The following is a 24,523-nucleotide window of genomic DNA, read 5'->3' as shown; positions in this document are numbered from 1 at the left end:
TCGCCTCCCTCGCTACTGAGCAAGAGTCCTGAACTTGGGGCCAGCTGGACCATTCCAGAACCAGTTTCCATGCTGGTAGGCTTAAGATGGTCTTCCCTGGTGGCTCAGTGGTTAAAAAAAAAAAAAAAACACGCCTGCCAGTGCAGGAGACTTGGGTTCAATCCATGGGAAGGAAAGATCCCCTGGAGAAGGAAATGGCCACCCTCTCCAGTATTTCTGCCTGGGAAATCCCATAGCCAGAGGAGCCTGGCAGGCTACAGTCCATGGGGTCGCAAAAGAGGCAGGCACTGCTTAGTGACCTGCTGCTGCTGCTAAGTCGCTTCAGTCGTGTCCAACTTTGTGCAACCCCATGGCAGCCCACCAGGCTCCCCCATCCCTGGGATTCTCCAGGCAAGAACACTGGAGTGGGTTGCCATTTCCTTCTCCAATGCATGAAAGGGAAAAGCGAAAGTGAAGTCGCTCAGTCGTGTCCGACTCTTAGCAACCCCATGGACTGCAGCCCACCAGGCTCCGCCATCCATGGGATTTTCCAGGCAAGAGCACTGGAGTGGGGTGCCATCGCCTTCTTCGACTTAGTGACTAAACAGCAGCAAACAAGGCTTAGACCAGAACTACCTCGCTGAGTCACTGGGAGCTAGGTTCACCTGGATGCACTTAGATCAGGCAGTACCCATCTCTGGAGCTCGGGCGCAATCAGTTCAACTCAAGCCAGAAGCCAACTCAAACCCAGTTCTATCTGTTACACTCAGGAGGATGTGAAACGGATATTGAGGTCTCGACACTCTTCAAAGGAAACCTTGAGATTTTTCTTAACAGCTCTCCTTGGAAAACATGTCCCAGAATTGGCTGCATCTCCAAGTCACCTGGGGAGTTTTAACACTTAGAGATCCTGAGGACCCTCCCCCAGAGATTCTGACACAGTCGGTCACAGGCTGTGGCCCAGCTGACTCCAAAGGACAAGTAAGCCGGAGAACCACCATTCTTTTCTTTGTTCTTCGGTCTCGCCTTCTGGCATGTGGGATCTTATTTCCCCGACCAGGGATCAAACTTGTGCCCCCCTGCAGTGGAAGTACAAAATCCTAACCACTGGACCACCAGGGAAGTCCCTTTTTAAAATTAATTATTTTAAATTTTTCCCGCCATTCCAAAGACACAAGTGAATGATGCTACAGCGTGAGCCTTCTCCAGTTCATCTCTTTGCTACCAGTGGTCTCCTGGGTAAGACCACTGATTCTATTTCTCTCCATTCAACAAATACACCCTCGTCGGACAGCCTAAGAACCCCCATCTCTACACCCAGAGATGCGGTTTGTGTGTAGTAAACAGCACGTGTGCAAGCTGATGCCCTGGTGTCTCCGCGGTTCCCTGGGAGCCACGAGGAGACCATGGGCGTACACAGGGCACCCTTACTGCGGGAGGGGTCACCGCTGCAGCCACCCCAGCCCTGGTGCCCACAAGAAAAGCACAGACCTCATTGTCCAGGGCGCTCCTCCAGGTCTCCTATGCCCGCTCCTCGGGCACATCTCCCCCTGGAAGAGCCTTGCTGATGAAACACTGACCGTTGGCATGTATGATGGTGTTGCTCCCTGGATGACCCCATGAGGAAGTCTTTCCGGTTGAGGGGCCGACCTCCAGCAGTCAGGCTTGGCTTGACTTGGTGCTTTGAGGGAAACTTGCCATTCTCCTGATGGAGTACACCTGCCCCCAGCAGCCATCTCTCTACCTCCTTCCTCAAACTCGGCATCACGGGCCAACAGCAAAGCACAGATGTCAGAAGTCCCAGTAAAGAAGGCAGAAGCAAGCCTCGGGCCACCGGCCCTGCCCAGCTGCTTGCAAGGCTAAAATGCATCCAGATGGTGCTTCCTGATAAGACAAATTTTGATGCTTTGATGTCTACAGCGAACACACAGGGCTCAGAGAGGAAATTCTGTGACAGCTGCTCAGTCATAATTGCTTTGAATTCTTGTAAACCCAAAGATGGTTGTGCTGTTGACCAGGACACAAAGCACAAAGTGGAATTTTGTTTTAAGATGGAGAGGGAGATGCCCTGAGGCCTCCAGGTGCCTCGGTCACCAGGTTGTCTTGAAAGAACTGACAATCCTGGAAACAGACCCCTTTGGGGGCGTCTGCCTGGCTTCTCACCTCTTCTCTGGAACTCCCCTTTTGACCCCAAGAAGGAGCACTTTTATGATGAATGGACACTGAGTTTTGTCAAATGCTTTTTCATGCATCTATGGAGATGACCATGTGAGTTATTAATCCAAGTGTGTTGCACTGATTGATTTTAAGGTGTTAAACCCACCTTATATCCCTTGGAGACAGTCCACTTGGTCATGGTGTATAATCCTCTCTATGTTTCTGGATTCAGTCTGTTAATAATTTGCTGAGGACTTCTGCAAATGCAAATACCAGTGAGTCCAGGCATGTAAAGAAATTAATGAGATAATCTGGATGCAAGGGAAACATGGAGAGTGAGGCCCTTCTCAAGGGACTCAACTTTATTGTCTGGCGAGAATATGAACCTAATACTGCCATATTTTAGTTTCTGAGTAAAAGCTGGAAATCCAGTTCTTTATGAGAAATGTCCTGATTTTTAATTGCTAGAACTTATTTTAATCGAATTTGTTCAATAGGGAAACATCAAAAAGTATAAAATAAAAATGGAAAGTCCACATCTCACCGAAAGCAAAATGTTCACCATGTTCAAATATTTGTTTATCCTCCCAGAGAACTTCAGCGCTTTCCTTTCTTACACAGATGATAGCATATCGTGTCCTTCCTCTTCCACTTTGGTTTTGGGGATTCTCCACACCAAGTCTTAAAGAACTCCTAATCCAACTTTTACATCTCCACAGGATTCCCCCCACCCACGCATGTGTGGAGGTACTATAACTGAGCCAATTGCTAGTTGATGGACACTTAGATTCTGTCCCATCTCTTGCTATTTCAATGTGCAGTGAATAAATTTTTGCATTTATCATTTCTCTTGTGTGTGTATATTGGGAGATAGATCTCTAGGGATGGAACTGGGTATGCACAATGTCTAAGGGCACATACATTTCTAACTTTGATAGGCACTGCCCATGGACCTCCATGAGAATCGTGTCCCACCACCAATGTATAAGAATGCAACTTTCTTCAAGATTTCACCAACAGTGTCATCAAAGACATTTTACTTTTGCCAGCGTGATAAACGAAAACTAAGTATTCAATATTCTTTCATACTCGCAGATTGAGGTTCGTATCTTTTCATATTTTGAAAGTGCCTTTTGCATAGTCTTTTCTGTGAAATGCATATTCATATTCTTTGCTATTTTGGGGAGGTTTCTTTCCTCTTATTTATTTGTAGGAGATGTTTATATATTAGGGGGATTATCCCTTTGCAGTACAAGCTGCAAATACATATTCCTAGTTTGTCATTTGCCTTTTGCATTTGGTTAGAATTCTGTTGTTTTGTTTTGTTTTCTTTTTTTTTTTTTTTGGTTGGATTTTCTGCTTGTTTTTCCCATGCAGAGGATTTAAACTTTTTAAATATCACAATTTTATTTTATGGCTCCTGGATTTTTTATGATTCTCCAATGTTTCTGCCTCCTTATTCTATAAATTCATTTTACACATTGAACTCCTCCTTAATCCATTTGGAATTTTGGAACTGTTCCTGGTGTACAGAGTGAGGTATGGAACTCACTTTATTTTTTCCAGATGGTAACGGCGTTGTCTCAACATGAAAACAATTTTGAAACAGTTTAGGGCAGACCACATGGTTCTGCCAACCTGTGGGCCACCATTCTGAAACCTCTTGCTTTGGACAGATGTGAAGTTCACATCCATGGGGAACATGGGTATGATCAAGGGACTTAGCTTTTCCGAAGACTCACAATGGCCTAGGTTCTGGCACCCCTGTCCAAAAACAGCCACCAAAGAAAGAAAAAGACAAAGATCACCCTTTCCCTGGCTGCAAAGTGACCCTGGCCATGGGGTTTGGGTTTGACCCTCCAAGGGGTTTGACCCTTGCTAGGTTGACCCACCAGGGTTTTCGTCAACTTGCTGGGAGACATCCGACGCTTGCTCTGAAGATGACGCCCATCAGGGTACCTGGCCCCAGGCCAGCACCTCAGCCGCTCAGAGGACTGAGGTCAGCGATTCCTAGTGGGTTCTGTGCCCTGGCTCGCCCTCCTGCTCAGTGTCTCCAAGCGTCCCTAAAATTTCATTGTTTGGCACTGCAACTCCAGGAAACTTGGGAAAACCAATTCTAGCTCATGAGTCACCATTTCCCCATAGATGCTGTCAAGGAAACTCACCCCTCCTCACTGCCGTGGGGGTGACGGGGTGACCCCCCCAAAGAGTCCCCAGACAGCAGAGCCGGCTTAGTGGAGTAGGACTCCAGCAGCTCTCACTCTCCATTGCCTCGTTCTTACTCTGAAAGGTAGGGCTGTTCCCAAGGCCAGGGCCCTTGGATGCCAAGAGCCCATCGAGAAACGCAGGCCGGTCAGCCCTTCCCCAGCCCAGCCCTGTCACCGTCACAGCCACCTGCTGCCAGCGCCCATCACCAGGCCCCAACGCAGGTCATCGCTCCCTCACGCCACCCCCAGAGGCAGGCGCCCTTATTCTCTTCCTCTTACTGGGGAGGAGGCTGGGCTCAGAGAGGGCAAGCCACGAGCCCAGAGCCACCGGCCCAGAGCTGCAGGAGACGAGGGCTCTGAGCGCCAGGCCTGCGGGTCTCTACTTCAGGACACTTCGCGGCTGTGGCTTGATCACGTGACCCCACCCGCCTCTCCCGGTGCCTCGGTCCAGGCTTTGGAAGGAGAAAGAAGCGTGGGCGTCTCCACCCATCAACACATGCCCGGTTTTCCAGAAACGTGTGCCCTCGCCGCTTGTCTGGAAAACAAACTTCCCATCGACTCTCCGCTCTCCCTCAGCAGACCGGGGCAGGGGGAAGGATCTAAGCTTCTTCGTTAAAAACAGTCCTGCTCAATATAACACAGCCGTGACAACGAACGGTCAGCAGCCACAGGGATGCTGCCCACAGACTCGGCGGCGGCCGCGGGAGCGGGCACAAAGCTGCCACACTGAGCCTGCACACACCAGTCCCCCTCCAGGGACAGAACAGAAGCCCAGACAGCAGCCCTGTGTGCGCTGTGAGTTGTCAGGATGCTGTTAGCTCGGGGTGGGATGGGGGGTGGGGGTGGGGGCCAGGGGAGGGTGGCTGGAAGCGAGCAGGAGGGGCTTTGGACAAGGAGTGCGGACTTCTAGATGGGGTGAGGGCCAGGCAGAACCTTCAGTGTGCGAAGGTTCAGTGACCTCAGCACTGGATTTATACTTCAGTAATGGATAATAAGGTCTCAACGTTTTAAAATAAGTTTACAACAATTATCTATATACAAAAACACTGGCTCTACTTGAAACAAGGGCTTCACTTAATATCTTTTTATTTTAAAAAGTATTCTAAAATTGACAAGGCTTAACTTTTTTTGCCTTGCTACTACTGCTCTCTTGCCTGATTCATGATGTCAGATTTCCTTGAAACTTGAATGCAGGTCTGTAGTAAAGGTGTGTGTGTGTGAAATTTGAATGCAGGTCTGCAGTACAGGGTGTGTGTATATGTGTCTGTGTTGAAATTTGAATGCAGGTCTGCAGAACAGGGTGTGTGTGTGTGGTATGTGTGTGTTGAAATCTGAAAGCAGGTCTGTAGTACAGGGTGTGTGTGTGTGTTCATAGCTCTGGGAAAGATTCCAGAAACTAGAAATATCCATCACCAAAGTGAGGAACCCAATGTTTCGGGATGATAGCTCAAAACCCATCTACATGAGGAGAAATTAATGCAAATACCCTTTGGGAGACCTCAGGAAATCCTAAAGGTCTCGGCATTCTGCTGGGCATCTGAAGGCCAGAGCTGTGCGCTCCCCTCAGGCAAGGGGCTTTAGAATAAGCAGCTTTTGAGGAGCTGGCTTGACTCAGTGGCAGGAGCACCCATCAAGGAAACATTTACACCAGGTGACCTCTTGACACTTTATTGAGATGGTTCACAGGGCCAGTGGGCACTTGGGTTCAGACAAACCAGCCAAAACAGATGGACCTGGAGCCATGCGCCCCGGTGACACCTCCCAATGCCCCCACAATTCCTGTGCAAAGATATCCATGTCCCCACAGCCCATCACCTGGGGTGACCAGCTATCCCCAGGGGTGACCACCTTGTCCAGACCACCAGGCAGGGCACAGCTGGTGGAGGAGGCCTTCCCAGCTCATCTTGGAGGCACTGCCCAACCCCTGGGTCCACTTCTCCAAACCCCATGCGCCCCCGTGAAGCAAGGGGAAAAACTCAGAAAATGAACCCACAACAATAAAAAAAAGAAAAAAAAAGATCACATCTGCTCTGCACACAGATTTCATTTCCCAACGCCGGGATGGCAGGATCGAAGCGCTCACAGACGCCTTTGGCAGCTGGGGGCTCGGGGCATCACCTCCCCCACGTCCACGGGAAAATAGTCCTCTGTTCTGTACAACGCGGGCAGCTCGAACGTCGGGGCCACCGGTGCCCATCGCCTCTGGAAGGACAGAAAACCAGGTGCCCAGTCAATCATGTGAAGCCACTTGTTCTGAGACCCAAGAACTCCAGTCGCAGGAGGACCCCGCAGGGAGGGAGGTCCAGGTGAGCAGAGGCCATGATTCTTCACCAAGAATCTCGGTGAAGAATGAAGAATCAATGTCACAGTGCCTGCGACAGCCAAAGCCAGCCCGTCTGACACCTGACGGGGACTGGCAGGGCTGGTCCGTATGCCCAGAGCTCCACAGTGTTTGACAGGGCAGGCGGAACAAGGTTCTGGGAGGATGGCTGAGAACGCAGCTGCACCTCAGGCCACTGAGTGGCCACTTAGGACCCCAGCAGCGGGAGTCTAGACCACACCTCAGGCCGCCGCTGGGGGATCTGGGGTTGGCGATAGTTCTGTGAGCGCCCGTCTGTGCTCCTGAAGGCCGGGGCATATGCGTGCGTGCGTGCGTGCGTGCGTGTGCGCGTGTGCGTGTGTGTGTGTGTTTAGTTTAAGAACAGCTTACTTATGTCTCATGTGGGCTTTTGTGGCAGGGAGATTGGGGAGGGGAGATTTTCCATCAAGCAATGATCTCCAAGCTCTCCTAACCCTACAGGTTACATAGGCATCTCTGGGTCAAACCGGTTTCACAGAGGACCGCCCCAAACAGTGCTTCTCAAACGCAGCTGTACAGGGGAGCCCCTGCGAGAGTCATGGATGCTTATGCCCAGGCCCCGCCCCAGAGCCTGACGTCGTCGGTCTGGGGTGTGGTCCGGGCACCTGGCTATTGCAAAGCTCTCAGGTGATTCTCAGTTAGAGCCGGGGCTGATCCCGTGACCTGCTCGGAGGGAAGGCCTGCAAGGCTCCCAGGTGTACCTGGCAGGCAGATACGGGCATTAATGTGGGGGTCCGGGGGGCAGAGGGAGGAGGTTCTGCACGTCTCCACCTAGGGTACCTCTGACCACCTTCTGGTCCTCCCACCCCCAGCCGTAGCCCCCTCTGCTGTGTGAACCACAGGCCACCTCCGCCCCCAGGTCCTCCGCCCCCGAGCCCCAGCTCCGCCCCGCCCCGGGTCCCGCCCCGCCCCCAGCTCCACCCCCCGGACCCCAGCTTTGCCTTCAGCCGCCATCGGTGTGGGGCTCCGGTCCACGGTTAATAACAGCTCCCCCAAAGCTCAGCACCCCCATGAGCCCCGCACTGCCCTGCGTGTGCCCTCATCTGCCCCATGCTTGTCCCCGCAGCAACACCAGGACCGCCCTCCCCACTGTGGTGGGGGGCGATGGAGACAAAGCCCAGGAAGGTGCCTTACCTGCCCCCAACTCCGAGCACCTGTCTCCTCAATTCCTACCTTACACGTGCTCGCACCCGGCCAAGGGCACCACTGTAAACAGGACGCAGCCCCAGTCATCAGGGGCTCCCTGCTTATCCGCAGACAAGGGAACCACTGGGAACACACCCCCAACGTGTGACAGGGAATACCGGAGGAGGCACCGGGACTCTCGGCGCCCAGCTCCTGCAGGGGTCAGAGGTTCCCAGGGGCTGAAGACCTAGGAGGGGCTGTGGGGGGGTGGGGGTGGGGCGGGGGGCTGTGGGAAGGGTGGTGGCTAGGCTGCAGACACCCGTGACCCTGTGGACAGTGCTGGAGGTGTGCTGGGCCACGGGCACCAAGGTGGGTCTGTCTGGAGTCAGGCCGGGTCAGCGTGTGGACAGGAAGTTGTAAACCAGGGCCAGATGACATGTGCTCTTGGAGGTCCTAATAAGAACTTTATCCTAAGAGATCAGGAGAGAGACAGAGTGGGGCAGGGAGTGTGTGTAACGAGATGTGTTTTAGAAAGAGCAGAGACCAGACTGGAGGGGAAAGAGGGGACCACAGTAGAAGCTGTTACAGGCAGGCGTCCCTTCAAAGTGAGAGTGGCCGGGTTAGGGGTGAGAGAGAAAAGACTCTAATGTCTGAGCCCTGAACTCCCCACTCCCCACCAGAGCTTGTCTCTGTGCAGAAAGAAACCACCAAAGAATACCTTATCTACCTTATTTCAGATAAGGTAGAATGCATCCAGGTTCCAGGGACTGCATACCTCCCTGAGTCGCCACCACCCACATCTGGAAAGCTGGGACTAGCAAGCAAGTCACCTTGGAAAAGGGTCTGCCTCACAAAAGGGAACATTTAACTAGCAAACGCCAGGTCAGCTGCTCTGGGCTCAGCCCGCATGGCGGGGTGGGGGTTGGGGGTGGTTCTTGGGCAGCATCTTCCTAGGCTGCCCCCCACCCCACGACTGGACTCGAGTCTTCCCATAGCACCATAGCTGGGAAAGGAGCCCCAAGATCATTTCACAGCCTCAAGGATGCCGTCCGTGGATAAGCCATCATTTTAGATAATCCTCACCCTTTCTCCTGAGATCTGACTGCTGTAGTATCTAGAAAATGCAACAGGCAAGTAATGACAGTTCAAAGACCAGCTCCCTTTTCCTGACACATGGCATGGGGGCTAAAGTGCACCGTCCTCTCCTGATCTCGGGACCCAGGGAAAGGGGCCAGGCCAGAGCTGGTGTCCCTGTCCTGGGGATGCCGGGCCTCTTGACCCCCTGTTCTTTTCGTATTTTTAAGACTATTTATTTATCGTATGTATCTGGCTGTGCTGGGTCTTAGTTGTGGCATGCGAGATCCTCAGTTGTAGCCTGTGAACTCTTAGTTGCAGCGTGTGGGATCTAGTTCCCTGACCAGGGATCAAACCCCAGCCCCCCTGCACTGGGAGCTTGGCGTCTTAGGCACTGAACCACCAGGGAAGTCCCTCCATGCGCCTTCTGAAATGGTTCTCCCAACAGGGATGGGGCTTCTGCACCCTCTCTCAAGGAGACAGGCTCCCGGAAGAAGGAGAAAATCCATACAACAATGAAGGAACCAAGGAGGAGGAGTCCTGAGAGACTGCGAGCAGCTTTAAATAAAATCGTGCCTTTAGTTCCAGCAAGGTCTAGAGCAAAAAGTGGGGGCACTTCTGCTGGTGATGGAGCAGAACTGTCCTTCCTGCATTCAGGAGGAGGAGACGGATGCCCGGAGAGGTGAGCCTTCTGCCGGCACCGTGGGTTATTAGAGAGTGGCCGCGTGTGCACTAGCAAGAGGAAGCCCCTCACCCAGACCCCACAGGGGCTCACGAGGACGAGACATCCCAGACAAGCTTGCTCCCCTTTTCCATGGGGGCCCCCAGCCTGGGAGATGGCGAGAGACACCCTGGAGGCCAATTTGCCCCTCCACACTGGCCCTGGGCCCAGCCCCTGACAACTTCTTGGGGCACGTGGGAAATTTGTGGGAAAGTGACTCACAGCTGGTCAGAGCTCTGGGCCTGCAGTCAGCTGGGGGCCGGGGAGGGGGGCCGAGCTGAGCCAGGGGCTCCAAACATGGCCGCTTCAGCCCTTGCTGCTCTTGGAGGGCAGGTGGGCAGGGGATGCTAGCTCAGCCTGTCCAGCCTCCACGTCCCGCAGGTATCAGTGCCTTGATGGTCCTGAGGGGCCCCTGGTGTCAGCTCCCCAGCCAAAGGAGGGGTGAGAGGGGGCCCGACCCACCCGGGCCGTGACTGGTCCAGGGGTGAGCAGGTGACCCAGGCTCGTCCAGTTGAGAAACAGGCTTGGGGCTCCATACTGGGAGAGGCATGCTTTCTGCCCTCGTCGGCCCTTCCCAGGTTGCTGCGAGGACGGGCCATGAGCCTGGCGGTCACCTCTGCCGCCACGTTGGCAGTCACCTCTGCCCAAGAAAGAAGCCGACGCAGGGGAGCAGAGCTGGGAGGTGAGGCAACACAGAATCCCGACAGGATCACTGGAGCACCTGGATCACATTTTGCCCGAGGTTCATGTTACCTCGTCAGTGTTGGGCTGCCCTGGCGGCCCAGACAGTGAAGAATCCACCTGCAATGCAGGAGACCGGGGTTCGATCCCGGGGTCGGGAAGATCCCCTGGAGAAGGGGAAGGCAGCCCACTCCAGCATTCTCGCCTGGAGAATCCCATGGACAGAGGAGCCTGGCGGGCTGCAGTCCACGGGGTCGCCAAGGGTCAGACACGACTGGGCGACCAACACACACTCAGTGTTACCTTGGGACTTTTTCTGTTCATGAGACCATGGGATTCTCTTCTTTTCTTAAGCCAGGTTGACCTGAGTGGTTGCCACTTGCAACGAAGCATCCTGCCTAAAGCAAATAATAAATCCGCAGGCTTGCAGGGAAGCGCGTGGAAACCAGTGGGGAAAAGTGGCAGGTGAGGGCTGGTGCTTGAAGCTGCAAACAGCCAGGCACCCCAGATACTGTCCGGAAGAGCAGGACCACACCCTGCTCAAGTCCACACCGGTCCCAGTCCCAGGCCTCCCAGGATGCCAAGGAAACCCAGCTCTCTCACACCCATGCTTTCTTGGATTCTCAGGACGACCTGCAACAGAGGGGCAGTACCCAACTCAGAGGTCACATAAGCCAGGGAACCACGGAGCTGGGGTCCACTCAGGCCTCTCCGGCTCCAGCTCACCCCTGCCCACTGCCCCACAAGGCTCCAGCCTCAAACCCAAATCCTGGAGAATCTTGGAGGGGACTTTCTGAGAGCATCCCTGCCCATCCCTGGCCTGCAGCTGATGCTAAGATGCTTCTCCAGGGGCGGCCAGGTTCGCAAGGAGGACTGTTCACCTCCCTGAGGCTTCATCCCCCGCCCCCAGCCTGTGGGCGGGAAGGTTCCAGCAGGGGGGAACCGGATGGGAGGAAACCTGAGACCACAGGTCCAGGGCTCTGCCACCCTCCCCCAGGCGCCCAGCTGGAGGAGGGCCTCTGGAGCTGGGGCACCGCGCCGGGCCTGGCAGGCCGTCCCGGGTCTGCCCAGCCTCCACGTCTAACTCACTTCCACCCGGGACCCCCACATTCCCAAACCCGCAGCCCACACACCAGACACACACCAGTGTGTGTGTGTGTGTGTGTGTGTGTGTGTGTTGGCTTGGTTGGCTGCATGATTTTTAAAAACTGGAATTAATTTCAAACATGTTGAAAAAAATCAGATTTCTCAGAAAAACCAGCCTGCCAGCTAGCTTCTCTTGGAAAATCAGATGATCTGGAAGCTCCCGGTGGCTGGGCTGAGGCGCCCCTTGCGGGCGGCCCCAGACCCCTGGCGGCTGCGACGCCTTTCCAGAACCCACTGCTTCTGGTGGTGGATGCTTCGGGGTTGCTCCCCTGGGCAGGCTGCACCCCCGACCAGCTCCTCTTCTGACAAAGCCCCCACCAGACCGCTGCAGCACATGGCAAAGGAAAGCCTCAGGCCAGCCTGGGTTCAGGGTCTCTCCTGTAAAGCCCCCCACCACCCCGAGTCAGAGCACCGTCTGCTGAGGCTGGGCCCAGCCGCCTCAGGGCTTCATCTGCCCAGTCCCGCTCCCAGAAATCCCCCACGGCCCTCTGTGAGTCCCGGCCCCCTTCTGTCTCCCTCTTGGAAGCCCCAGCTGCACATTCCCAAGCCTGGACTGCTTTCTGTGCAGGCCAGGCTCGGCACATTTGTTCTGCAAAGGGCCAGACAGTAACTGTTCGCAAGCCCCATGGTCTGGGTCACAGCTACTCAGCTTTGCCTTTCCAGCACCAAAGCAGCCATAGGCGATGGTAAAGTAATGGCGTGGCTGTGTGCCAATAAAACTTTATTTACAAAGATAGGGGCGGGCCCCATGGACTTCCCTGGTGGTCCAGGGGGTAAGATGCCATGCTCCCAATGCAGGGGACCCCGGGTTCAGTCCCTGGTCAGGGAGTTAGATCCCACACACTGCAGCTAAGAAGTTCACATGCCACAACTGAGACCCAGCACAGCCAAAAAAAAAAAAAAAAAAAGATGGGGCAGGCCAGGTTTGGTATTCTTAGTTTGCCACTAAATTAAATCTGCCTTCCTAAGTAGAACAGGCATAGCAAAGCCATCCCTGTGTTTCCCATGCAAGTGGGCACCAAGCTAGAGGCTGCCAGACACAGGCTGCAGGATTCAGGGCCAGGCCCACCTTGCCGCTGTCCCCAGGCCAGAGTGATGCCTGGTCAGCTGCTCGAGACGTCACTGCAACTCCATCCTGTCCCAATTCACTACGCATCCTCCACTTCACAAGAAACACCGCACCGCCATCCCACACGCAGGCCGGGTTCTGAGGCTCCAAGGTGTGGTTAACTTCTGGGAGGCAGAGGCGCCAGGCTGACCATGGAGGCAAGCTCAGGTGGCCAGAGACTTACCCTCACCCACCAAGTCACCAGGCCCCTCCAGCCCAGGGGCCTTGGAAGAGGCCCAACCTACTGAGTAAACAGCAACCTCACCTCCTGTGACCCTGTTCAGTATGCTTATCTCTAAGCCTCACAGCACTCCTGCAAGGTAGAGCTTTCCCATCCTCTGGAGCCTCACTTTCCTCTCTGTCAAATGAGGATACTGCCATCGACTTCACGGAGTCCTGCCTGGAGCACAGCAGTGATTCTGGAGATGCTGCAGCCCCCTTGGCACTGTGAGGACGAAAGCCACAGGCTCGAGGACGACAGGGCAGTAGCTCGGAGAATCAGCTGGCCGTTCAGGACTTCCTGTCACACAGGGAAGCAGCACAAACCCTACTTGGGTAAACCACGTCAGTCAGGTTTCTATCACGCAGCCTGACGGAAGCGTGCTATTATGCTCACCATCACTCCAGTAAATAGCAAGCTGCCCACGGTCATGCAGCTAGTAAACGGGTGGAGCCGGGACTCAACCGAGGTCGCTCATATGATGAACAGAATGACCACCAAAACAGTGAAAACTTCTGGATCTCAAAATTGTTCCAAAAGGTAAAATGGAATTCCAAATAACTGATGTATGCATTGCCCCTTCCAGAAGCTCCACCTCTCTTGCATGGTGACTTGCTTCCGCGGAACAGAGTAGGGGAGAGAGGGGGTTGGAAATAACTACCGAGGAGAGACACCTGGCAAACACCGCCTCGGCCAGATAGTCAAGGTCAACATCACCCGTGCTACGTCAGGTTAAGAGCAGGGGCCCTGGATCTGCTGTGATGAGAAGAGCACTTCACCTCTGTGGTCTCCCCCCTAAAACCCACAACCCCAACCTAACCACGAGGAAAACATCAGATCAGCCCTCACTGAGGGACGGTGTACAAAATACCTAACCAATAATCCTCAAATCTGTCAAGGTCATCAAAAACAAGCAGAGTCTGAGAAGCTGTCATAAAGCAGAGGCGGTTAAGGAGACACAACGACTAACTATAATACAGAGCAGAAAAGGGCACTGGGGAAAACCAGCAAAACCCGAGTAAAACTTGGGAGATCAGATAGATAGCAGTGTATCAAGGAGGGTCCTTTAGCTGTGACTGCACCCCAGTCAAGCAGGGCGCTAACAATAAGGGGAACTCAGTGGCAGGTACACGAGAACTCTGTATTATCACAGCAACTTGTCTCTAATTCCAACACACAAAATTGTATTGGGTGGAGGCAGAGCAAAGCGGACTGACAGAAGAAACATCTCAGTCCATCAGGACAGACCCAGCCCCCAAGCCTTTCTCATCTTAACCACAGTGATCAGTAATGAGCTCTTCCTGAGTGCCCAGCCCACAGCGGAACCTACAGGCCCACAGCCCGTTCACGTCCAGCTGCTGAGACAGGTGTTCCTAACTCCCATTTTCCAGAAGAGGAAACGAAGGCTCACAGACACACCTGCCCAGGATCGCCCCTCTGGGAACTGGTAGGGGCCCTGGGGGTGACTGGGGCAGCGAGCTGTGCTCTCACCCAGGACTTGAGACATCCCTCCGGGATCTGCTTCCAACCTTGGACCCTCAGGTGCCCCCCTCTAGCCTATTCAGAGACAGCAAATCGTGGCCTTTGTAGCATCCGGCCCACACACTTGACAGAATCAGTTCAGTTCAGTTCAGTCTCTCAGTCATGTCTGACTCTTTGCAACCCCATGGACCGCAGCACGCCAGGCCTCCCTGTCCATCACCAACTTCAGGAGTTTATTTAAACTTGTGTCCATTGAGTTGGTGATACCATCCAACCATCTCATCCTCTGTCCCCTTCTCCTCTTGCCCTCAATCTTTCCCAGCATCAGGGTCTTTTCCAATGAGTCAGCTCTTCGTATCAGGTGGCCAAAGTATTGGAGTTTCAGCTTCAGCATCAGTCCTTCCAATGAACATTCAGGACTGATTTCCTTAAGAATGGACTGGTTGGATCTCCTTGCAGTCCAAGGGACTCTCAAGAGTCCTCTCCAACACCACAGTTCAAAAACATCAGTTCTTCGGTGCTCAGCTTTCTTCACAGTCCAACTCTCACATCCATACATGACCACTGGAAAAACCATAGCCTTGACTAGATGAACCTTTGTTGACAAAGTAATGTTTCTGCTTTTGAATATGCTGTCAAGGTTGGTCAAAACTTTCCTTCCAAGGAGTAAGCGTCTTTTAATTTCATGGCTGCAGTCACCATCTGCAGTGATTTTGGAGCCCAAAAAAAAAAAGTCTGCCACTTCACAGGATGGGCTGGTGCAAACTGTAAAATGCATTACCTGCCACCATGGAGGCACCAGGATGGTTCAAGTAAACACCGCGCTCCTGTTTCTCCTGAACAATGCAGCCACCTGGCCACGCTGGGTCCGTTTTCCTGCGGGCTGTGGCGACTCAGACCCCCTGGATGGGGCATGTGCCATCTGGTCTGCCACGGGCCTGCCTCACTCGCCCTCAGGACTGGCCAAGCCCGTGGGCATCTGGGCCGGCAGCAGCTCCGGGCTCACATCACCATGGGGCTGTGGATGCTTCCAGTCCTGTGGCCTGGTCCCCTGGGGGTTGGGGGCCAGCCTGGGCCGCTGCTGGGACCAGCAGCTGTGCCCTCAACCCGGGGGCCCCCTAGGGCACACCAGCGCCCGGAGTCAGGTGCGGCCCCGGGGCTGTTCTGTGGGGAAAACCACCGGCTGGGAGAGGGCAGGGCAGGGCATGTGCCCAGGGTCACACAGCCGCTAAACGGCAGAGCCGAGCGCCAAATGGGCTCTCCCGAGCTCCTGGCAGCAGCCTCCACCTCGGCCAGCCCGCACACCCTTCACCCCGGGCCCAGCCTCCCTTCTCAGCCCCCTCAAGGCCTCCTCAGGCCCCACCCACCTGCCCTGCCGGCCACGCCTGTGTCTGCTGCAGGGCCCCCAGCCTTCCAGAACACTGACAGCTGGGCAGAGTTGGAGCAGAGCCCCTCCCATCCCTCTCGAGCAGCCCCTGCGTGTCCAATCCTGCCCGCAGGGTGGGCTGGCCGGCCCCACGGTGGCTGCATGGAGCAGCGCCCCTGCCCCCCAGCCCCCGGCTCCGCCAGCCCGCTCAGCACGGTGGTGACGGGGACAGGCCTGGGGGCCCTCAGCTGGGACAGCTCCGGTGCAGGGGGGACCCCAGAAGCAGGGATGAGCTGGTGCAGGCTCGTGAGAGGCCACGCTGGCCCTGGTGGCTTCCGGAGCCCTGTGGATCCCACTTTTAGCTGGAGGAAAAGTGTTAACGTGGAAACCAGCAGAGGAGGAGCCCCCAGAAGTTCTGCCAAGACACTGGCGACCAACTGCAAACTCACACGGGGTCTGGGAGGCAAGACAGGACAGCGGGTAGACGGAGTCACGGCACGGCCCCCTTCAGAGCTGGGTCTCTGGGGGCTCCCTGACCCCTGCAGCCGTGGCCTCTCTGCCCTCCCGGGCCATCTCCTGGAGGAGGCGGGTGTCTGACCTGGGCTTTGCTTCTCATCAGACGGCCACTGAGGCTAACCGTCTAACTATTGTGCGCTTACATGTATATGTTAACTGAGCACCTGCTACATTTCAGAGACTTAAATCTGCAGATCACAAAGGCCCTTTACAGATGAAGAAACTGAGGCTTTCAGGAATCCCCTGGCAGTCCAGTGGTTAGAACTTGGTGCTTTCACTGCATAAGGCATAGGTTCAGTCCCTGGTGAGGGAACTAAGATCCCACATGCTGTTTGGTACGGCTAAATAAATAAAAGCACACAGTAAAAGCAACGCATGGCTCTGGAGGGGAGCCTGGAACAGACAATGGATGAGAAGGAAAATTCTGGTTAAATCCAAAGTTCCGTGGATAACACTGGACCAGTGTGGGAGGTCTTGGTTTTAACAACTCTCCTAGGTGGTTGTCAACCCACCTGTCACGTGAGGTGACAAGAGATGGGGAGACGGAACCAGGGGAGTGCGGAAGCTCTCAGGAGTACCGTCTTTATAAAAGGTTTTCTGCAAATCTACAATTACTCAAAATAAAAAGGTCATTTAGAAATATACACACAAAGTGTACTCCCAGCAGCACACGTGAAGGGCTGAACGCACAACACAGGTGACGAGCTATCAAACAGTCATACTAATGTCCTAATGATGACAGTGATGAAGACGGCAGCTAGACCTTCCCTCATCTCAGCCACTGCTCAGGACAGTCCTGGACAGGGGCTAGGACTGGGTATCAACCCCATTTTACTGGGATGCTGCAAGCTTAAGCTCCATGCAAAGCATGACACTTGCAAGTGGCGGGCAGGGCCGGCCAATGGCGTGATCTGACGCTCTGCTATCACTGTCTTGAAATTCTCAGTAAGTTGAATATTTCAGAAAACTTTTATTCGCCTATTTCTGGCCGTGCTTGGTGCTCCGTGCTGTGCTCGGCCTTCTCACCGCGGTGGTTCCTCTTGTCGGGGAGCTCGGGCTTCAGGGAGCGTGGGCCTCCGTCGTCGCATCACTCCGGCTCACAGCTGTGGCTCCCGGTTGCTCTGTGCCGTGTGGACCCCTCCTCCCAGCCCAGGGGCCGAGCCTGTGTCTCTGGCATTTTTAGGCGGACTCTTTGCCACTGAGCCATCTAGGGGAAGCCCCTCTCAGTTAAGTCCTGACAGAGCGGCCCCGGGTTTTCACCTTGCACAGCCCCCGCCAATCCTGCAGCGGGCTGTGGTGACAGAGCCGGATTACAAACTGGGATCTGTGTTCTCCATCCTTAGGACAGTCACACGCGGTCAGCTCCGTGCACAGCGTGGCGTTCCTCGTTGAGAAAACCTCACGGGGCCAAGGGTGGCTTGTGGGAGCCACGGTCGAGTTTGGGGAGGACCTCAGTGGATAGATCTGGCTGCAGCTGGGGCTGTCCCAGAACAGATCAGGTAAAAGAAGATGCTTTTCCAGACCAGGGCACCAAACCAGCTGCCCATGGCCAGTGGCCTCCTGTCCCACTGGGGTTCTCCACGTCCATGTCCTTGAGCCCAAACCAACAGCTGGCCAGGGCCCAGTAGCTGGTCACGGTCTCATCAGAGCCATCCTTCTTTCCCTCTGATGCTGATTTTCAACAGAATCCTCGAGGCTTCGTTGGCTGACCTCGAAGGTGGTTGACTCCATGAAAGGATGTTGGAAACAGCACCAGTTAGCTCTGGGAAACAGAGAGCAAACACAGACACAATCGAACCGTTTTGTCGGCATCCCGCACGTGGGCAGCTGTTCTCCGTTAAACAAACAAGCCATCAGGGCGAAAACCGAGGCAGCCACCAGGACCGGCAGGCACCAAGCAGCTGCCCATGGGCTCGCCTCTCACCCCTGCTCTTTGCCCAGGACTGCAGGAACCTGCTGCAAGGCCGCCCCAGGCCGGCACTGGGCTCCTGCCCTCCGACCCCAGGCGGGTGGGTGGCCTGGGAGCCTCCGACGGTCACTGTCACCACACCGATCCCGTCCCTGTGGCCACAGAGGCCCAGACACGGATCTCACAAGGCGCTTTCACAGAACTCAGCTCGCACACTGTCCTGGTCGACGAGGACATTTTATCCATTGGGCCCCCCGAGCGTGAAAAAGGACATTTTCCAAAGTCTGCAACATAACATTTGAGAGCAAGAGAAAGGAAAAGAGGGAGAGACGGAGCCTGGTGGAAACAGAGATGAACATAATTAGAGATGGGGGCTTCCCTGGTGGCTCAGTGGTAAAGAGTCCGCCTACAATGTGGGAGACCTGGGATTGTTCCCTGGGTTGGGAAGATCCCCTGGAGGAGGGCATGGCAACCCACTCCAGTGTTCTTGCCAGGAAAATCCCATAGACAGAGGAGCCTGGCGGGCTACAGTCCATGTGGTTGAAAAGAGTCGGACACGACTGAGCGACTAACCACAGCACACAGCCCAGAGATGGAGACGCGGACAAAGGGAGGTAGAAACAGGAACAAACAAGAAACAAAGGAGAGAAAAACACGAAAGAGCCAAAACAAGAGAGAGACGATGCAGAGACGAGAAACAGGAGAGCTCAGAAAGAGAAGAAATAGATGGGAAGGAGGAGGGAGAAGATAGGGGGATGAGAAAATGAGAGACAGGAGGAGATGGAAGCGCCGAAAGCCCCGGCAGGAAACGGGGGGCTGCGGGGGGCAGGGGGCTCGGGCGAGGACCAGGGAGCAGATGTGATAGGAGCTGGGGCGTCGGCCCTGGGATGCGGGGCCTCCCCAATCCCAAACCCAGGCGGTGTGCCCGGCAGGGACACAAGAAACTCCCCGAGTCACCCCACCCTAAACCCCATCCCTTTGTCCAAGAAATAATAGTATTCTGAAAGGACAAAGGCTGGTGCAGAAGACAGGGAGGTCTGGGTGCAGCGGACTCCATCTGGCCTGAGGGACAGCACCAGGCCCTTCTCTCATCTGACTCAGGACTGGGGAGAAACCTCTGGTCTCCCCCTTCCACCCACGGGCAGTGCCCTGTCCCGGCTGCAAAGCCAGAAAGAGGAAGAGAGATTCCGGGCCACCCTCCGCCCCCTACAGCCAGCCCAGGCCTCCAGCCCCACAGCAGGGGCGTCTTCCTTCTCTTCTCTTCCGTGACTGCATCCACGGCGCCCAGGAGCGCCTGGTCCATGGCAGATGCTTAATCAGCAAGGGCACGCTCTGCCTCCAGGCTAAGCCCTCAGGCTCCTATTGGAACCCTCCAGCCCTGAACCCCACCATCGCATCTCCAACCCTGGTTCCGCCTGCCAGCGCACCCAGAGGCCACCCAGATGAGAGGCCACCCTGACTCACGGCCACCTGGATGAATCTCCGGGGAATTATGCTGAGCGAGAAAAGCCGGTCCCCAAAAGTGACACGCTGTATGATTCCATTTATAGAACACTTCTGAAATAGCCAAAATTTTGACATGGAGGACAGAGTGGTGGCTGCCAGGAGCTGGGGAGAGGGCCGGGGGAGGGAAGGTGGAGGTGGTCACAGAAGGACGTGAGAAATCCCTTCGGGGCTGGGACCGTTCAGCCTGCACTGTGGTGGAGGAGACAGGAACCTCAACAAAACAGATCTGTACAGAACAGATCCAACTGTACAGAACTTAAAACAAGTGAGTACAGGTAAACCTGGGGAAACCCAAGGGACTTCCCTGACTTCCAGTGGTTAAGACTCCCTCCAAAGCAGGGCGGGGGGTGGTTTGGGGCTTCCCAGCTGGTGCTAGTGGTAAAGAACCCGCCCGTCAATGCAGGAAACAAGAGACGCGGGTTCCATCCCGGGTCGGGAAGATCCCCTGGAGGAGCGCATGGCAACCCACTCCAGCATTCTTGCCTGGAGAGTCTCACAGAGGAGCCTGGCGGGCTACAGTCCACGGGGTCGCAGAGTCGGATACAATTGAAGCGACAGCACGCACGCAATCACGCAGGAACTAGAATCCCACATGTCATGTGATGTTGCCCCCAAACCCAGGGAGATCCAAGAGCAGCAACAGATTGTATCAAGGTTGAAATCTCAGATGTGATGTTGTCCCACAGTTCTGGAAAATGTTACCATTTGGGGAAAACTGGGCAAAGTATACAAGGGCGCTTTCTAGTCTATAAATTTTTATAACTGCATGTGAATCTCTTCACTGTGTCAATGAAGAACTTCAATTAAACACACACACGTTTCCCCATCTCCACTCTGGCCCCCGGTCCAGGCCCCCAGCGTCACCCTCTGGACCACCCCAGCAGTTCCAGCCTCCAGACCTCCACCCTTGCCCTTCCAGCATCTCCCTCTTTATCTCAAAACCCTCCAGGGCCCGGTCCTTGCACGGACCCCACGACCTGCTCCATCCACTTCCCCCACCTTTACCTCTGGCTCCAATGCACTGCCCACCAGGCCTGCCACCCTGCCCCTGCCTGAGACGCCTGCACACTCCCCTCCTTACCTCCTCCAGGGCCTCATTGTGCTCCATGTCTCCTTCTCAGGGAGGCCTTCTCTGACCACCTCCTGCCTCCAGACCCACGTCACCCACTCCCTCACCTCCTTCTCCCCCAGGGGCACTTCATATGCTACACTGGGCTATAGGCTGTTGGAGGGCGGGAACCTTCTCTGCCCTCCCCGGTTCCGAGGATCTGAACCAGCACCTGGCTCAGATAGGTGGGGGATGATAAGTACTTGTTGAATGAATGAATGAAAAAGGAGGTGGTGGGCAGAGATTTGGCATCAAAGGAGTTAAGCCTGGCCCAGGGGCTGCGGAAAAACGGGGTAAAGGGCTGGGGTTGCCCACGTGGTGGCTCCTGGAGTAGCCAAGGCCTTCAAGGGAACAGAAGGGGAGATGTAAGGGGAGGAAGAGCCCAGAACAGAAGCAGATGGGCGGGCTGGCCTCCAGGCACAAGCTCTCTAGGTCTCCCAGAGCAGAAGCCCGAGGTACGAAGGGACAGCATCCAGGACAATCCCAGCAGGCCGGGCCACGCTGTCTGGCCCACCCCACCCACACACTCTCGAGAACAACAAACCGGGGTGGGTTGGAGGCTGAGCTTCCTTTCTGGGGCCTATTGGGGGGCCCGAGGACAAGCCGTAAAGGCTTCCCACCACCTGCCCATTGCCTCTGAAGCAGCTCAAGCCGCCTGTGGGAACGGGGATGGGAGTGAAGGCAGGGGTCACAGAGGACCTCCGATTGGCACTTTTTTTTTTTTAATTGAAGGATAATTACTTTACAATACTGTGATGGGTTTTGCCATCCACACGGACTGGCCCTGGGTACACATGTCTCCTCCCTTTGGAACCCCCTCCCGCCTCCCTCTCCACCCCATCACTCTCGGTTGGCACAGAGTGCCAGCTCTGTTCCTGCGACACACATCAAACTCCCACGCCGGTTTCACCTCTGGCAATGCACACGTTTCAGTGGCGTCCTCTCAGGTCATCCCACCCGCTCCTTCTCCCGCTGTGTCCAAAAGCTGTTCTTTCTGTCAGTGTCTTGTTTGATGTCCTGCACATAGGGCAGTACCATCTTTCTAGATTCCATATATATATACATTAATATACCATATTTGTCTTTTTCCTACTTCTCTCTCTGTAACAGGCTCTAGGTTCATCCACCTCATTAGAACTGACTCAAAAAAGTGCTCCTTTTTATAGCTGAGTAATATTCCATCGAGTACATGTACCACAACGTCCTTATCCGTTCACCTGTTGATGGACAGCTAGGCTGCTTCCACGTCCAAGCTATTGTAAACAGTGCTGCTGTGAGCACTGGGGCACGTGTGTCTGCTTCGATTATGGTTTCCTCGGGGTATATGCCTGGTAGGGGGATTGCTGGCTCAGGTGGTAGTTTTATTCCCAGTTTTTTAAGGGGTCTCCACACTGTTCTCCTTAGCGGCGGCACCAATTTGCACTCCCACCAACAGCGTGAGGCAGTTCCCTTTTCTGCACACCCTCTCCAGCACTTACTGTCTCCCAACATCCCCTCGAAAGCCCTACTCGGAGCTGCCAGTGCTGAGAGCAAGACCCCTCCCCCTAGCACAGTAAATGAGGCCCCATTTCCAAGTTCCTCAGAGGCCAACAGCCCCTCTGGCGAGCTGTGCGGCCTTGGCCAAGTCGCTTAACCTCTCTGTGCCTCATCTGTCTCACCTGCCAAGAGGGCCAATAACAGTTTCTACCTCACAGGCTGTTTTACCCAAATCTCCCCACAGTGCTTAGAAAACAGTAACTCCTCGATGAATGCTGGAGAATTCCATTATTTATTACTGCCCTCTGAATTTTTTTTTCTTTTCAAATTGGACTATACTTGATTTTCAATGTTGTCTTCGTTTCTGCTGTACGGCAAAGTGAATCGGCTATACTACACCTGAATCCACTTATTTTGTTGTTTTATTCTTTTCTCATATAGGTCATTACAGAGTACTGAGCAGAGTTCCTGGTGCTATACAGCAGGTGCTTATTAGTTATCTATTTTACATACGGCAGGGTGTATATGTCAGTCCCAATCTCCCAATCTATCCCTCCTCACCTCATCCCCTGGTGACCACAGATTTGTTTTCTACATCCACGACTCTACTTCTGCTTTATAAATACATTCACTTGTGCCTCACCTGTTTTTTTAGGCTCCACACGTAAGTGATATAATGACGCTTCTCTCCGTGTCTCACTTATTTCACTCAGTCTGACAGTTTCCAGGCCCGTCCATCTTGCTGCAAATGTCAGGCCCCTCAATTTTCTTACATGATGTCATTAGCCTGTGAACAGCTCAAGTGTACAGTTTTACAACACTGCGTTTTTTTCAGTGTTAAATGCATTCAGTTTCAAAACATGAGTATTTAAACTAAATCACAACTGTGGAAGCCAGTTCTGGTACTGCTTTGATTTTTAATTCCCAACGACCCTCAAAACCTATCCAGCACACTTCTCAGCCCCTAACAAGCATGGCTTATCATCACCCAGGTGACCAGGCTCAATGGAGATGCTCAGGAACGCCTCCTGGCCAGACAGGGACAGATCTCTGGGGCCACACTGGGCACCGGCCCTGAGACCAGCCCCCTGGCCCACAGCCTCCCAATTCTCCCCCAGCAACGACTCCTGTCATCTGCATCCCGCCTGCCCACCACCCCTTCTCATGCACACTCCTGGGAGCGGTGCTCGGGGCCTCTGGAGCCAGGTCCAGCCAGCCAGGAGCCGCCAGACACAGGAGGGGATAGGGCAGAACTGGGCCACAGTGCTGAGACCCCCGGCCCAGATCACCAGGGGCCACCTCCCACGCGGGGCTCAGTTAGGTTCATCTCTGCCCCGGCCACCTCCCTGCTCTGACTCCTCACTCCATTGAAAAGCCAGGACTCCCCACTCTTCGACCAAGTTGCCCCGGTTACTTATTAGGACTCTCCAAGTAACAGGAACTTTGGCCTTGACATTACAACATGACAAGGTGTGATGGTATCAGCTGGAACAGGCACCTGGATGAATTTACTGCTTAATGAGACGTGGCTTATTTTCCCGTCAGAAAGCTGACCGTGAATGGAGCCAAGTTCAAGAACTTCCCAGGCTCCTTAGGTATTAAAGGATCACATTTTCTGCAGATGACTCAGCCCCAGCTACAGGCATCACATGGGTTCCTACACCAGGAGGGACTCACCCGCTCCATCCATCACATCACCTGCAACCTGCAGTCATGGATGGGAGCTGCTGGTGCTCTGCCGGGGCCTGCCTCGCTGAGGACCGAAGTGCCACGCAGTGCCAAGCTGATACCACACACCGGGCACTGTCCCCTCCCACGGCCCTTTCCTGGCCCCTCTTCCCCCGCTTTCTGCCGCTCACAGGAGCCAGAAGCACGCATCCCACCCACAATTATCTGCTCTAGCGCCACCTCCAAGTTTACTCTCCAGGGTGAGCGTGAGCGGGGGCAGGGGCCAGTGTCATCACTTCTGCACCCGTTAGTGCCCAGCTCACCACCAATGTCACTAACAGCGCCCCCACCAGAGTCTCCCGCACGCTAAGCACACCTCTGCAGGACCACCCTCCCCCCCACCGCTGCCAACTGTGGCCCTGCATATGTCCAACAAGGACCCCCAGGCTCTGAGAGCAGGAGGTATCCTTGGTGCTGCCCAGGCAGCAGACGCAGACTGGACACAGAGCCGGCCTACCCCTCCAGTCCCCACCAGGAGCCCACTCAGGCCCACAGCCTTTCTCTTTCCAGCTGAGGAGGGAGGGTCCCAGTGAGAGCCCTAGGGAAGCTGGACAGACACCAAGGCTGGGGAGGGGCTGGGGAGAGGGGCAGGGCGCAGGCTTGTGTGTCGGCACAAGGAGAGACTCGGGCGGGCGGCGGGCTGGAGACCTGGGCT

General features: G+C 54.8%; 1 protein-coding gene and 1 long non-coding RNA gene across 3 annotated transcripts in view; both read right to left on the bottom strand.

Moving 5' to 3' along the window:
* Window positions 1-5,995: 5,995 nt before the first annotated feature.
* BCAS4 (breast carcinoma amplified sequence 4) overlaps window positions 5,996-24,523 on the bottom strand; it is a 60,140-nt gene continuing 41,612 nt past the window's right edge. For both annotated transcript variants that reach the window (XM_069548827.1, XM_070289263.1), the window contains one exon: window positions 5,996-6,545. In XM_069548827.1, coding sequence (XP_069404928.1) covers window positions 6,423-6,545 — 123 coding nt within the window. In that variant the 3' untranslated portion in view covers window positions 5,996-6,422. The remainder of the gene's footprint in view (window positions 6,546-24,523) is intronic.
* Window positions 16,708-22,849, bottom strand: LOC138417822 (uncharacterized). Its single transcript, XR_011248307.1, has 2 exons — window positions 22,784-22,849; window positions 16,708-17,903 (listed from the first exon to the last, which is right to left on the bottom strand). It is a non-coding gene; the product is annotated as an uncharacterized lncRNA (long non-coding RNA).

Source organism: Ovis canadensis, chromosome 13, assembly GCF_042477335.2.
Source record: "Ovis canadensis isolate MfBH-ARS-UI-01 breed Bighorn chromosome 13, ARS-UI_OviCan_v2, whole genome shotgun sequence".
Classification (NCBI taxonomy): Eukaryota; Metazoa; Chordata; class Mammalia; order Artiodactyla; family Bovidae; genus Ovis; species Ovis canadensis.
This window is presented reverse-complemented; position numbering and strand designations above follow the sequence as displayed.